Source organism: Arabidopsis lyrata, assembly GCF_000004255.2.
Source record: "Arabidopsis lyrata subsp. lyrata unplaced genomic scaffold ARALYscaffold_1, whole genome shotgun sequence".
In the NCBI taxonomy this organism is placed as follows: Eukaryota; Viridiplantae; Streptophyta; class Magnoliopsida; order Brassicales; family Brassicaceae; genus Arabidopsis; species Arabidopsis lyrata.
The window spans coordinates 12306389-12320164 of NW_003302555.1; the positions used below are offsets into that span (position 1 = coordinate 12306389).

Sequence of the window (13776 nt, forward strand, 5' to 3'; positions counted from 1 at the left end):
TCCTATGGCAACACATTGAAACACTTTCACAGAATCGTAACGGAGCTTGGATCCTTGTTGGTGACTTTAATGAAATCTTATCAAATTCAGAGAAAATAGGGGGTCCTCAAAGGGAGAACTGGACTTTCAGAAATTTCCGAAATATGATAACAAATTGTGATCTCACTGATATGCAATCAAAGGGAGACAGGTTTTCGTGGTCAGGAGAGAGACATAATCATTCAATCAAAAGTTGTCTAGATAGAGTTTTCATAAACTCAGTTTGGAGAACAGAGTACCCTAACGCTGAAGCTGAATTTTTAGATTTTACTGGTTCTGATCATAAACCAATCCTGGTTCGACTAAACAACATAGAACCACCAAGAAATAAAGTTTTCCGGTTTGATAAGAGGTTGATTGATGTATTGACGTTTAAGGACGTGGTCAAGGAAGGATGGTCAAAAAGAAACTACACGTACCAGACTCCTATCTCAGATCGTATAAGATCTTGTCGTCAAGCAATGGCAAGACTGAAACATCATTCCAATTTGAATGCAGACATTCGCATCAAAATGATAAAGTCTCGACTTAACAAAGCCTTAAACAGTCAGCTACCATTAGAGAGACAACAAATCCCACAGCTTCAAGTTGCTCTCTCAAAAGCTTACTCGGATGAAGAAATATATTGGCAACAAAAGAGCCGAAATCAATGGATGAATGAAGGAGATCGCAACACTGGTTTCTTCCATGCCTGCACAAAAACAAGATTTTCCCATAATCGGATTCATTCAATAGATGACAACGAGGGTACGACGTACCGTGGTGATAAAGAGATTGGTATTCATGCTCAGGATTTCTTCACAAATATTTATACCTCCAATGGTAACCCTGTCGCACCAATTGACTTTGGAGATTTCCAATCAACAGTCACTCCAACGGTGAATACAGAATTAACAAAGGAATTCAGTGACACCTAAATCTATGAAGCTATTTGCTTAATTGGCGATGATAAAGCTCCTGGGCCGGATGGATTAACAGCACGCTTCTACAAGCAATGTTGGCACATAGTTGGTAAGGACGTTATTAAGGAGGTTAAATCGTTTTTCGCAACTTCTCGAATGGAAAAAATTTTAAACCATACAAACATTTGTATGATACCTAAAATAACAAACCCATTAACTCTCTCTGACTATAGACCGATTGCTTTGTGCAATGTGCTATATAAGATCATCTCTAAATGCTTGGTTCGACGTCTCAAAACGCATCTTAATTCGATTGTCTCCGATGCACAAGCCGCTTTCATCCCGGCCTTATCAATGACAATGTCATGATAGCACATGAAGTTATGCATTCATTGAAAACCAGAAAACGAGTTTCGCAAACTTATATGGCGGTGAAAACGGATGTGAGCAAAGCGTATGATAGAGTTGAATGGAGTTTCTTGGAAACAACAATGCGTTTGTTTGGTTTCTGCGACAAATGGATAAACTGGATTATGGCAACAGTCCGATCAGTCCGCTATTCAGTCTTAATTAATGGTACTCCTCATGGATATATCACACCATCAAGAGGTATAAGACAAGGTGATCCACTATCCCCATATCTATTTATCCTTTGTAGTAACATTTTAAGTCACTTAATTCGAAGTAAAGCTCAAGATGGGGAAATAAGAGGTGTGAGAATCGGCAATGGAGTACCGGCCATTACACATTTACAGTTTGCGGATGATCCTCTCTTCTTTTGCCAAGCAAACACAAAAAATTGTCAAGCCCTTAAAGATGTTTTCGATGTCTATGAATATTATTCGGGCCAAAAAATAAATAAAGAAAAATCTATGATAACTTTTGGCTCACGAATTTTTGGCAATACTCAACATCGGCTTAAGAACATTTTATCCATCCAAAACCATGGTGGAGGAGGTAAATATTTAGGACTACCTGAGCAGTTCGGCCGGAAGAAAAAGGAGATGTTTGAATACATTATCGAACGTGTAAAGAAGAGAACAACCTCCTGGAGTGCAAAATTCCTGTCACCGGCTGGAAAAGAAATCTTAATAAAATCGGTGGCTCTAGCAATGCCGGTGTATGCGATGTCATGTTTCAAACTACCACAAGGAATAATCTCGGAAATTGAGTCACTTCTGATGAACTTCTGGTGGGAGAAGAATTCAAAAAAAAGAGGAATACCTTGGATTGCTTGGAAAAGATTGCAATTTTCTAAAAAAGAAGGAGGACTCGGTTTTCGTGATTTGGCAAAATTCAACGATGCATTACTTGCAAAACAAGCTTGGCGTATTATTCAACATCCCAATTCTCTATTTGCCAAAATCATGAAGGCTCGTTACTTCCGTGATGAATCGATTCTAGATGCAAAGGATCGTAAATACCAATCTTATGGCTGGTCATCTCTTCTATCAGGCATTGCCTTACTCAAAAAAGGATCCAGATATATAGTCGGAGATGGCAAAACTATTCGTTTAGGTGTTGATAATGTTTTTGATGACCACCCTCCCAGGCCAATCCGTGTCAATGAATCATACAGGAATAGCCTATTAGAAAACCTCATCTCAAATCAAGGTAATATTCGCTCATGGGATACTTCAAAGATAGCTGCTCACGTTGACCAAAGAGATAGTTCACTTCTCCAAAACTCTCACCTTTCAATGGAACAGAACTGCGACACCATTATTTGGAACTATAATACCTCAGGAGACTACTCGGTTCGTTCAGGCTATTGGTTATTAACCCATGACCCTCACGATCACAATAGGCTCCATATTCCTCCAGGTTCTATAGATTTGAAGAATAGAGTTTGGAAGTTACCAATTATGCCAAAGATAAAACATTTCCTCTGGAGGTCCCTTTCTCAAGCTTTAGCCACCATGACTAGATTAAATTCACGTGGTATGAATGTTGATCGTATGTGCCCCCGATGTCGAAAAGAAGAAGAAAGTATAAACCATGCTCTGTTTTCCTGCCCTTTCGCAATGATGGTTTGGAGATTAGCGAGTATACCTCCTCTACGGAATATTCGCTTCACCCCTGTTTTTGAAGAAAATCTAAGCAACTTAATGAATCTCCTTACAAACCAAACAATTCAGGATGACCAAAAATTAATGCCCTATTGGTTTCTTTGGAGAATATGGAAAGCTAGAAACCATTTTGTCTTCAACAAAGGCCGAGAGAGTGCTTCCAAGACAGTTTTGAAGGCACAAGCTGAAACAACACAATGGATTATAGCCACTACACCTCACAAGCGCAGAGACACCATGCCCAGTCACAACACATCTCCACCTCCATCTCTCCGGTGTTGGACAGCCCCGTCGTTTCCATACATTAAATGCAATTTTGATGCTGGTTTTGATATTCACACTCAACAAGCTACAGCGGGCTGGATTATTAGAGATCATCATGGACTATCTAAACATTGGGGTTCACTGCAATTAGGCTACGCTGCTTCTCCTCTAGAAGCCGAAACAAAAGCTTTAATAGCGGCTATGCAACAAACCTGGGTTCGCGGCTACAAAACGATTTCCTTTGAAGGGGATTGTGAAATCTTAATACGAACTATAAACGAGTCATCACGAATTGGAACATTGACAAATCTCCTGCAAGATATCAAATTTTGGGCAAGGAAGTTCCAACGGACACGGTTCATTTTCACGAAGAGAGAAGGAAATATGGCTGCACATAATCTAGCAAAGTTTGGTTGTCTAACTTCTGTGTTTTATTCTGATTCTGTAACCCAGCCATTGTGGCTCTAAAAACAGCTCTGTATTGACTTATATCATTAATATAATTCTTGTTTCGACGAAAAAAAGTATATATATATATATATATATATACAATGCAAGTTCAATAACATGGGATAGAAAATTATTTAAAATCACAAGTTCAATAACAGGTGATTTCAATAAAAACCCAAAATTTATTAAAATCCTAGTTCGAATACATCCCCTTAGGATTCATTTTCTAGGATTGTTATTATTAAGAGATTTTTTCTATTTTAGTTTTGATTGTTTATATAAATTTAATTTTCTTAATTCATAAAATAAATAGAATTTATTTCTTTATTTTATTCATAATTTCTAATTATTTTTATTGTTGATTTGGTATGTAATCATATGATCAATGTTTAAATGGTATGTAATCATATGATCAATGTATGAATGTGATATTTGATTGGGTTGTCATGTTTGGTCTTTTGGGCCGAAATATATGTGAACACGTGGTGAACACTTGGACTATATATGTGAACACTTGGCCTTTCTCCTCTTAGGTTTCTCCTCCTAATCTTGAAATCTTTACACAACACCAACTAAAGATGGCGATAAGTTCGGAAACCCAACTTCCCCTTTCGCTCCCGATCATCGACTTCTCCAGTCAAGATCTCAAACCGGAAACCCCCGAGTGGGACTTGGTGAGATCCCAAGTCCGAAAAGCCTTAGAAGAGTACGGATGTTTCGAGGCCTTGTTCGATGGAGCTTCCATGGAGCTAAGGAAGGCCTTGTTCGAGGCCTCCAAGGAGGTTTTCGATTTGCCATTGGAGACCAAACTGAGTACAAAGACAGACGTGCATTACGAAGGATACTTGACGATTCCGAGAGTCCCTTTACAAGAGGGCATGGGCTTTTATGGTGTAGATAATCCTAATGTTGTGAATGACTTGACTCACAAGCTTTGGGATCAAGGCAACATCTTCGTCAGGTACCCTTCTTATCAGTTATCACTTGAAACAAACTTTTGGCAATGAATTGTAGGCTTTTACAGAAATATTTGGCTCTTGGTTTTAATTTATTTAAAAATGTGAATGGTAATTTATTTAGTATTTGGTTTTTAACAACTTTTGAAATAAAAATGAGTTCTAAGATAAGTTTTTATATTTTAATATTAGTTTTAGCTTTAGTTTTGTGTAAAGTTTTTAGAACAAAATAAAGCTGTTATAATAACTTACGAAAAATATATATTTAATTATCTCTTTGAATGACACTTACGATTTTTATCTATAATTTTTTTATAATAACTTATTAAAAATATTTAATTTAACCCTTTTTCGTCTTAAAAAATTTGGACCATTTCTCTATCATGGTTTAATGACACCAATAAATCTTCGTTTCTGATTTCTCCACTTTGGGCAATTCATGATTTGTCAACTTTAATTCATGATTTGTCACCTTTTTAATGCAAATTTTTTTTAATATAACCAATCAGAACATTTTAACCAATAAGCGGAGTGTGATGAAGATAGATTGATGAATTTATTTTTTAATCACCTAAAATCCGCTCTAATACATGTAAACCAAATATTTGTCTCACTTAACTATATAATCGTCTATAAAGTTCAGTCTATATCAGTATAGTATATGTTTACAATATTTTATATATCATGAATGATGGTTAATAATTTAAAAATGTCAAAACAGAGGTATATATCGATTACTAAGATGTATTACATATATATTTCAGCAAGAATGTTCAGTCGTTTGCGGAGAAGTTAATAGAATTAAACTTGAAGGTGAGGACAATGACTCTGGAGAGTTTCGGACTCGAGAAATACATGGAGGAGCATCTTAACTCAGCGAATAAGCACTTTCAGTTACTTAAATACAAAGGACTCTCCGATGATAATACAGAGAATAAGATAGGTTTTTACCCTCATATCGATAGGCATTTCCTCACAATACTCTGCCAGAACGATGCAGTAGATGGCTTGGAGATCAAAACCAAAGATGGCCAAGAGTGGATCAAAGTTAAGCCATCTCAAGCTTCTTCTTTCATTGTTATGGCCGGAGCTTCTCTTCATGTAACTAAAATTAAGCTTCCTTGTCTCTCAAGTTTCATTCTTTTATAACCTTTTAATTATGTGATTTAACATATGTAAGAATACGGTGTTGTAGGTACTGTTGAATGGTGGGGTATTTCCTCCGCTTCACCGTGTGGTTATAACCGGAAAGAAAGATCGGTATGTGGCTGCACTGTTCACGATTCCTAAAGAAGGAGTGATCATAAATGCGCCTGAGGAGATGGTAGATGATGAACATCCTCGTCTCTATAAGCCTTTTGATTTTTGGGGTTTCTTGAAATTCAGCAACTTACCTAATGCAAGGAAAGACATATCTGATCTCACCACTTACTGTGCCCTTTAAGTATATTATCGAAACATTATTATATATTATGCCCTGCGAATAAATAAAACTATGTATCATTTGATCATTAGCTATATATGCTTTGTTCGGTTGTTTGCTTTTTGCTCTTGAGTTGTTTTTTCATATGTTTGAACATGTAATAAAACCTGATTTACAGAAACTCCAGAATTATTTGAGTCATTATACAATCAGAGGATGGAAGTCCAACATTATTTTGATCGCCATAAACTTAAGTTAGAGATGGCACCTGACTGCTGAGTTTTCCCTGCTTCTGGTTTGGTTTGATTTGTTCCTTTTAAAAGCTTTTTTTGCTTGTTCCTTTTACGCTATTATACTTAAATCTTTCATTATTCTTTCAATAACGTATGCCTATTAAAATAAAATAAATAAACTTAGGTCTTTTTTATGTTTGGCGTAATACTTCATTACTATGATGAAGCATTAATTTGTCTCCGAAATAATTATGAAGCGTAAGTTTACGAGATAAGTCTAGTGGAAAAATCAAAAACAATATCATTAATCTTTAATCTAGAACATACATATAAACACATATTTATCACCAAATAGAAGAATTAGTGACATTCATTAAAATGTCGAAATACTTCATATTCAAAACAACAATTACAACAACAACAACAACGACAACAACTTCCATTACGAGCGTGAGTTCCGACAAACAGGACATGAATTATGAATCTTGAGCCATGCATCGATACATTCAACGTGGAAACAGTGATCACATTCTGGTATGCACCGTACAGTCTCTTTGCTAGCATATTCCGATAAACAAATGGGACAGATGATACCATTAGTACCCGGAAGCCTTCTACTTTCTCCCAACTCCACTTTCTTGTATGATTCTATTGTAGACTGGTCAAGACCCGTAGTGACCACAAGTCCACAACCCCTCGTGGTTGTTGCGTTATGGTTCTGGCTGCAATAGCTGCATTTTGTCTTCTCTGATTGACAAACCTCTCGGAATTGTAAACGTGGATAGCAATAAAAGTTGCGGTGATTCCTCCGATTATGCAGAGGGTTATAATTAGTAGTCGTAATCTAGACCTTAAATGACCTGCTGAATAACGTTTCAATAATGATTTTAAACAGTTAAAGTAGAGTGTTTTATTGATTAGGATTTTGGTTGATTTTTGTTTATTTTAAAAGTTATCAGTTTAATTCACGTACTTATCAAATCTTTTTAAATCGAATCTTTTTTTTTGTTGGTAAAGCTATTGAAAATGAATCTAATATGATTTTATTTTGTTTTGTTTAAGTGTTAGCTGCATTCAGAAGAAAAGAAAAATCTAATATTGTTTGGTAGCGTAATGGGTTGGTTGAAGTGAAATATTAAATTTGAAAATAATTCGAAGCAGATTAAGTCAATTCATCATTTTCCCAATTTAATTCCTACTAGGATTTCTAAATTTTTTTTAGAGAGTAAATAATTACTTGAATAACCTAAACCTAAAAGAATACCTGGAGTTGAAGTTTTCCACCAAAACTACTTCAGCCTTAACAATAATGGAGTTTTTTTTCGATTATAAGAACAAAGAGAAGAAAAAGAAGAGGTTAAATAATCAAGATCGTACCGGAATTATCAGCGAAGCATTTGACTTCAAGGGAGGCCTTGTTTTTGAAATTACATCTCAAGGAATCCATTTCACAGCCTTTGCAATTCGGTGAGCTCCATTCCAGCACGACGTCTACAATGTTGATGAGAGTAGCAAATTTATCATTTTCAAACAGCAGATTAACCGGCACAGCTACTCTCTTCACGATCTGGCAAGAAGGTAGCATCGAATTTGCGAGAGTCAAATTAGACGTGGCGAAAAAAGAGGAGGTAGAATTGCTTAGGCAACGGATGGGCGGATACCAAGACGGCTTCAAGAACGTGTATTGGAGACTGAAGCGAGGAGAGAAAGGAGATCCTGAAGTATTGAAGGTTAAAAGCCTCTTAACAAAGCAGTCTTCAGGGTCGTTGATAGAGATCTTCTGCTTTATGTAGTCGATTTTCGTGACAAGAAATGTTCCAGAAAAAGGAAGGTCTAGGACTGTCTTGTTGAGGTCGTTGCAGCGGAGATTGAAATCTTTGTGGTCGCAGAGAGGAAAACGAATGGGAATTCCGAATCGTCCACATGTATTATCATATGATTCTGAATAGGATGAAGAACATTTTTTAGGGCTTGAGGCGTGTTGGAGAGGGAAGATGAAGAGGACGAGGAAAACTAAAGGGGAGAGTTGTTTTGAGAGAGACATAATGTGGTCCGATACTAAGGGAAATTGTTAAAACGAAAATTTATGAAAGAGTTCAACAATTTCTTATATAGTCACTAAGAGGAAATTAGTCAGAGAAAATTGTATATGTCTTTTTCGAAGAATAGTCAAATATTGAAGTATATATGTTACGTAAATGGGGTGTTTGATAATAAATCCAACTTGAAATACCCACATTTATAATAACTTTTCCATCCATTGCAACCTTGAAATACTCTTTCAATTCAATTTTTTTTATAGCAGTATATTGATTGTGTTGGTTATGCGACACATATAATGGTTGATATGGATTCCAAACATTTCATGTAGTTTGGCACAAAGCCGGAGAAGAACTCCAAACAAAACAAAAAGACACTAACCTTGCGTCTTAAACAAGACATTGACACATCACGTGTGGAAAGCGGTCACGTTCAGCTATAACTATATAGAAAAAACAATATCATTAATCTTTAATCCAGAACAAATATACATCTTCACTCCATATATATAAACACATATTTATCACAAAACAGAATAATTAGTGACGTTCATTACAATGTTGAAATACTTCATATTCGGACAACCACCTTCATTACGAGCGTGAGTTACGACAAACAGGACATGAATTATGAATCTTGAGCCATGCATCGATACATTCGACGTGGAAACAGTGTTCACATTCTGGCATGCACCGTACAGTCTCTTTGCTAGCATATTCTGATAAACAAATGGGACAGATGATACCATTAGTACCCGGAAGCCTTCTACTTTCTCCTAACTCCACTTTCTTGTATGACTCTATTGTAGACTGGTCAAGACCTGTAGTGACCACATCCCCTCTTGGCTGCTGCGTTAGGGCTGTGTCTGCGATAGCAGCATTTTGTCTTCTCTGAAAGACAAACCTCTCTGAATTGCAAATGGGCATAACAATACAAGTAGTGAAGATGGTGATTCCTCCGATTGAGCAGAGGATTATAATTAGTACTCGTAAGCTATCGTTTGTTTCATCTGCCGGATAACATATCAAGAATGAGTTTTAAACAGTCGAAGTAGAGAGTTTAATTAAATAGGATTTTGGTTTGACATTTGTTTATTTCAACAAATGTCAGTTTAATAAAAAAAAATTATACCGAGTATTCTAACGAATAGCGATCGCTAGCTAGCGTGGGGAATGAGAAATTGAGAATGCTTCCGTTGGTTAAATTAGAGCTAATCTTCGACCAAAGAAAAACTAATTAACGAATCCACTAGTCAATTACTAATTTCCAAATGTAATTCCTACTAGGATTTCTTTCCCTTTTTTTTTGATGAATAAATACTTTTCTTGATTAAACCTAAAAGAATACCTGGATTTGAAGTTTTCTACCAAAACTTCTTCAGCCTTACCAATAATGGAGTTTTCTTCGATTATAACTTATAAGTAAAGAAGAAGAAGAAGAAGAAGTTAAAACCATAAAGATCATACCGGGTGGATAAGCGAAGCATTTGACTTCGAGGGAGGCCTTGTTCTTGAAACCACATCTCAAGGACTTCTTTTCACAACCCGTGCAATTTGGCGAGCTCCATTCCAGCAAAAGGTTTACATAGTTGATCCAATCAGAGAATCCTTTCTCATGAGTTAGCACATTTTCATAAAACACGCTTACCGGAACAGCTAGTCTCTTCACGATCTGGCAAGAAGGCAGCATTGAATTTGCAAGTGACATATTAGACGTGGAAAAGAAGGTGGAGGTAGAATTGCTTAGGCAACGGATGCGCGGATACCAAGACAGCCTCACGACCTCATTCGGACAGGTCAAGAACGTGTAATAGACAGTACTCAAGCCATTAGAGAAAGGAGATCCTGAAGTATTGAAGGTTAAAAGCCTTTTGACCATACAGTCTTCAGGGTCGCTGATAGAAATTTGCTGCTTTGAGTAGTCGATTCTATCAACAAGAAATGTTCCGGACATAGGAAGCTCTAGGACTGTCTTATTGAGGTTGTTGCAGTGGAGATTGAATCCTGGATGGCCGCAGAAAGGAAAACGAATGTACACTCCAAGTGGTCCACATCTATAATATGATCCTGAATAGGATGAAGAACATTTTTGAGGGTTTGACGCGTGTGAGAGAGGTAAGATGAAGATGAAGAGGAAACATAAAGAGAAGAGTTTTTTTGAGGGAGTCATAATGTGGTCCGGTACTAAGGGAATTGTTAAACGAAAAATTTATAAAGGAGTTCAACCTTTTTTTAGTCGCTAAGAGGAAAGTCAGAGAATTGGTCGTCTTTTTCGAAGAATTGTCAAATATTCAAAACATATGTTCGGCCCTGAAATTGATAACCTTCTTTAAAACTAGATATAAGTATCTAATCAAAACTCATGGTTTCGCACTAGTGTTCCCACGACAAGCGGACGATGATCTAATGCCTAGAGTGAGCTCACTGTATGTTTAAGGTTATTATAATACTCACACACAAATGACACTATTGTTAGCATCATAAGAAATTTAGAATCAAGTACAGGGAGTCACCTGCATCGGATCCCAGCTCTTCAGAACTATGACTTCCAGGCATAAACAACATTACACTACATGTATGTATTTACATTAGAATCGATTGAGAAGTTGTGCCTGCGAGTAACTCTTGAAGTAGGGAGATGTATACCTTTTGAATTGGCTAACACAGCCAGAATCACCCAAGAAACAGCAAGAAGAACCACATCCATACATCCGCTCGCCATCTGCGCACTGGACTTGGAAAACTTTGATCAACAGCCATAAATCAGGGTTTTATAACAAAGACTATCAAGGGGTATTAGGTTGTGAGACTTCAAAATGCTTGGATAGACAAGTATATACAGTCAACAGAATATTGCTTTCTAGAAGGTTACAATCCTTTTTCAACTAGATAAGATTCCAAGGTACATAAAGGAGCCAGATAAGGCAAAAAAACAGAAAAGGGCGGCCAAATGAAACAAGACCCGTCTATACATTTACGAGGCAGTGGAAGTAAAAAAAGTAACTAACTTTGTAGCTAAAAGGAAACCTATGTGAAGAGACTTAAGGGTAAGGAGCTTCACTAGCCTTCACAAATCTGCCTCTGACACGCAACCTAGTGTCAGCTCTTGCCTTCCTCGATTCATACCTTATGGTCTTATCATATCTGTTGGCACCCAAGATCCAAGACAAAGGGAGAAACGAAATATCCTTAACATCAGGTTCTTTGGGAGATGGGCAATAGAAAGTTACCAAAGGGAAGAGGAAAAAAGCAGGCAGCATTTACCTGCGTGTCTTCCTCTTTTCCTTGTAACGCTGCATTGCATTTCCTCTGTTCTGAGCCAGCCGCTCCAGATCAGCCTTAGTTGCGACGAGTCTGGTGGTCTTACAACTAGTTCCAGCAATATGCTCCGTGAAATGCAAGTCACTGGAGGAGTTCGAACCTTTCTCTGAGCCAAAGGTAATTGGAAGATTGTTGCTCTCAGATTTTGATGGTTGTACCTGGCCTGAAGTTGATCGCTTGTAGTCATCCTGCAAAAGAATCCTAATCAGCATCACATTTAAGTTGCCTAGCACATAGATATCATAAGCCAAAATGTTAGAATGGGGGCTTGGTGCTGAGGTAAAACAAAGAAAAGCAAACCAGCGTGTAACTTATTTCTGAGTAGGCTTCATGTTCTGAATTCTATCATTCATTGAGAGAAGCAACTGTCTACAACAGTTTTTGAGAATGAACTGGAGATGTATAACCTATGGGTTTTAAAACACTTAAATAACTAAGGTTTATGAGAACTATTACCTTGCAAATCCCTTTGACACCTTTCGCATTAGTGGAACAAGTTTCATTCATATGGTCAACAAAATTGTTGATTGTGAATGAAGCAGCACCTTTGGTTACATCCGCAGCTTCCATTCGTCTAGTGTCCTCAGGTCCCCGTGACTGTCCCAAGTTAAAATCCCATATCTGTAAACAAGTTCACGGCACAGGTTAAGAAACCCATCATTGTTGGATCTTCTTGAGAAATCATAAAACCACACAGAGCGACTAAATTTGACCTTACACAAAACCATTTCACCACTTAATCTCACTTGCTCATTAACAGATTGACCCACCAGAAAAAACTAAACTGCTCTTAGCCTCATGGCCAAAAAATCAAAAGAGAGTGAACCTGAGAACTCTGGCCACCACTAGGATTAGTAGTAGCATTCCACTGCAAAGGTTGCTGGTTAACTCCTCCGCCATTCATCTCCTCTACATCTCTTGACCATTCCAATCTCTCCGACATCTCCGGAACCATAAGCCCCTCTCCTGCTTCTCCATCTCCATCGCAATCACCCTCACGGTCACAGTCACGGTCACGGTCACCATCACCATCTTCATCATCACCACCAACAACACCACTCTTAAGCAACTCCTCAAGCTGTTTACACAACACCTGCTTATACCTCCCACAACTAGATCCACGTTTCTTAAACATCGTATCACTGGGAACAATCAATTCATTAGATCCCGAAACCCATGAATCCAACTGCATCCCAAAATTCTCCATCATCAACGCCATCATCGGAACTTGACTCTCTTCTTCTTTCCTCCCTTGTTCCAAATCAAGTCCCCATAAAGCAGCAAGCTCCAACGCCGATGGACAACCGGAAAAACCTTCCACGGCGGATCGAACATGAGCATCGGAAACTGAACAGCTTCCGTGAACATCCCAATCACACTCTTGACACAAAATGAGATTATCGGTGAAGCACCGAACAGAGACTGGCTCGTTACCACAATTATCGCAGATCTGAGATCGCACGTGCTTCCTCGACAAGAGATTCGCTGTGTGCACGTGCTGATCACAAGGCAAACACAGCTTCGCCGTATCGGCTCTACAAAACAAAACCGCCGTTCTCTCGCCGCAGAAATCGCACGGTACTCTCTTCGAACTAGCCATAACTTCCTCAAAATTCGAAATCAACTTTCAGAGATTAAGGACGGTGAGAATGAATGATGACAAATCCATTACTCACGTTTTCCATTTCGGATTTTTTTTTTTTTTTTTTTTTTTGGGCTTTGTCAAAATAATCTGCAAATCTTTTGGAATAAAGAAGACAACGAAGCTAATTATTGTAAACAGTTAGGGCTTTGGGATTTATTACTGTGTTGCGATGTATGGAAGTTTGTGTATGATGGATTGTTTCAGATCGAGATATGTTGAGATCTGACGGTGTAAATGAGTGCTGACTGCTGAGGGAGTTGCCATTATTACGTTGAGGTACTGTAGATCTAAAGGAAAATATCTAATCTGCTTTTTCACCTAAATATCTATTTTAACGTATAAAGGGAAAGTTAGTTCAAAAGCACATGATTTTTACGGGATTAATTCTTTCCGTATATAGCAATTAACTTTTTGATCAGTGTAGCAAGTAGTAAC

General features: G+C 37.6%; 4 protein-coding genes and 1 pseudogene across 6 annotated transcripts; 2 read left to right on the forward strand and 3 right to left on the reverse strand.

The window, feature by feature from the left end:
- Positions 1-2968: 2968 nt before the first annotated feature.
- Positions 2969-3742, forward strand: LOC110225325. The gene has a single exon (XM_021014772.1). The coding sequence runs from the start codon at positions 2969-2971 to the stop codon at positions 3740-3742; it is 774 nt and encodes a 257-aa protein (XP_020870431.1).
- A 498-nt stretch (positions 3743-4240) lies between these two features.
- LOC110225472 (probable 2-oxoglutarate-dependent dioxygenase AOP1) lies at positions 4241-6225 on the forward strand. The gene is made up of 3 exons (XM_021015312.1): positions 4241-4685; positions 5445-5781; positions 5876-6225. Exons 1-3 carry the CDS (start codon positions 4303-4305, stop codon positions 6122-6124), a joined length of 969 nt encoding a protein of 322 aa, XP_020870971.1. The 5' UTR covers positions 4241-4302; the 3' UTR covers positions 6125-6225.
- A 457-nt stretch (positions 6226-6682) lies between these two features.
- LOC110225473 lies at positions 6683-8406 on the reverse strand (annotated as a pseudogene).
- Positions 8407-8857: 451 nt separating this feature from the next.
- LOC9329563 (RING-H2 finger protein ATL20) lies at positions 8858-11105 on the reverse strand. Of its 3 annotated transcripts, none has more exons than XM_021011219.1 (4): positions 11022-11105; positions 10889-10944; positions 9843-10442; positions 8858-9283 (listed from the first exon to the last, which is right to left on the reverse strand). In XM_021011219.1, exons 1-4 carry the CDS (start codon positions 11084-11086, stop codon positions 8970-8972), a joined length of 1035 nt encoding a protein of 344 aa, XP_020866878.1. In that variant the 5' UTR covers positions 11087-11105; the 3' UTR covers positions 8858-8969. The 3 variants fall into 3 exon arrangements, with proteins under 3 accessions (XP_020866878.1, XP_020866877.1, XP_020866879.1); XM_021011218.1 differs by having other exon boundaries at positions 8858-9385; XM_021011220.1 differs by having other exon boundaries at positions 8858-9361; positions 9792-11095.
- Positions 11106-11192: 87 nt separating this feature from the next.
- Positions 11193-13647, reverse strand: LOC9329564 (zinc finger protein CONSTANS-LIKE 15). Its single transcript, XM_002893457.2, has 4 exons — positions 12523-13647; positions 12153-12317; positions 11640-11884; positions 11193-11519 (listed from the first exon to the last, which is right to left on the reverse strand). Exons 1-4 carry the CDS (start codon positions 13294-13296, stop codon positions 11417-11419), a joined length of 1287 nt encoding a protein of 428 aa, XP_002893503.1. The 5' UTR covers positions 13297-13647; the 3' UTR covers positions 11193-11416.
- Positions 13648-13776: the final 129 nt, after the last annotated feature.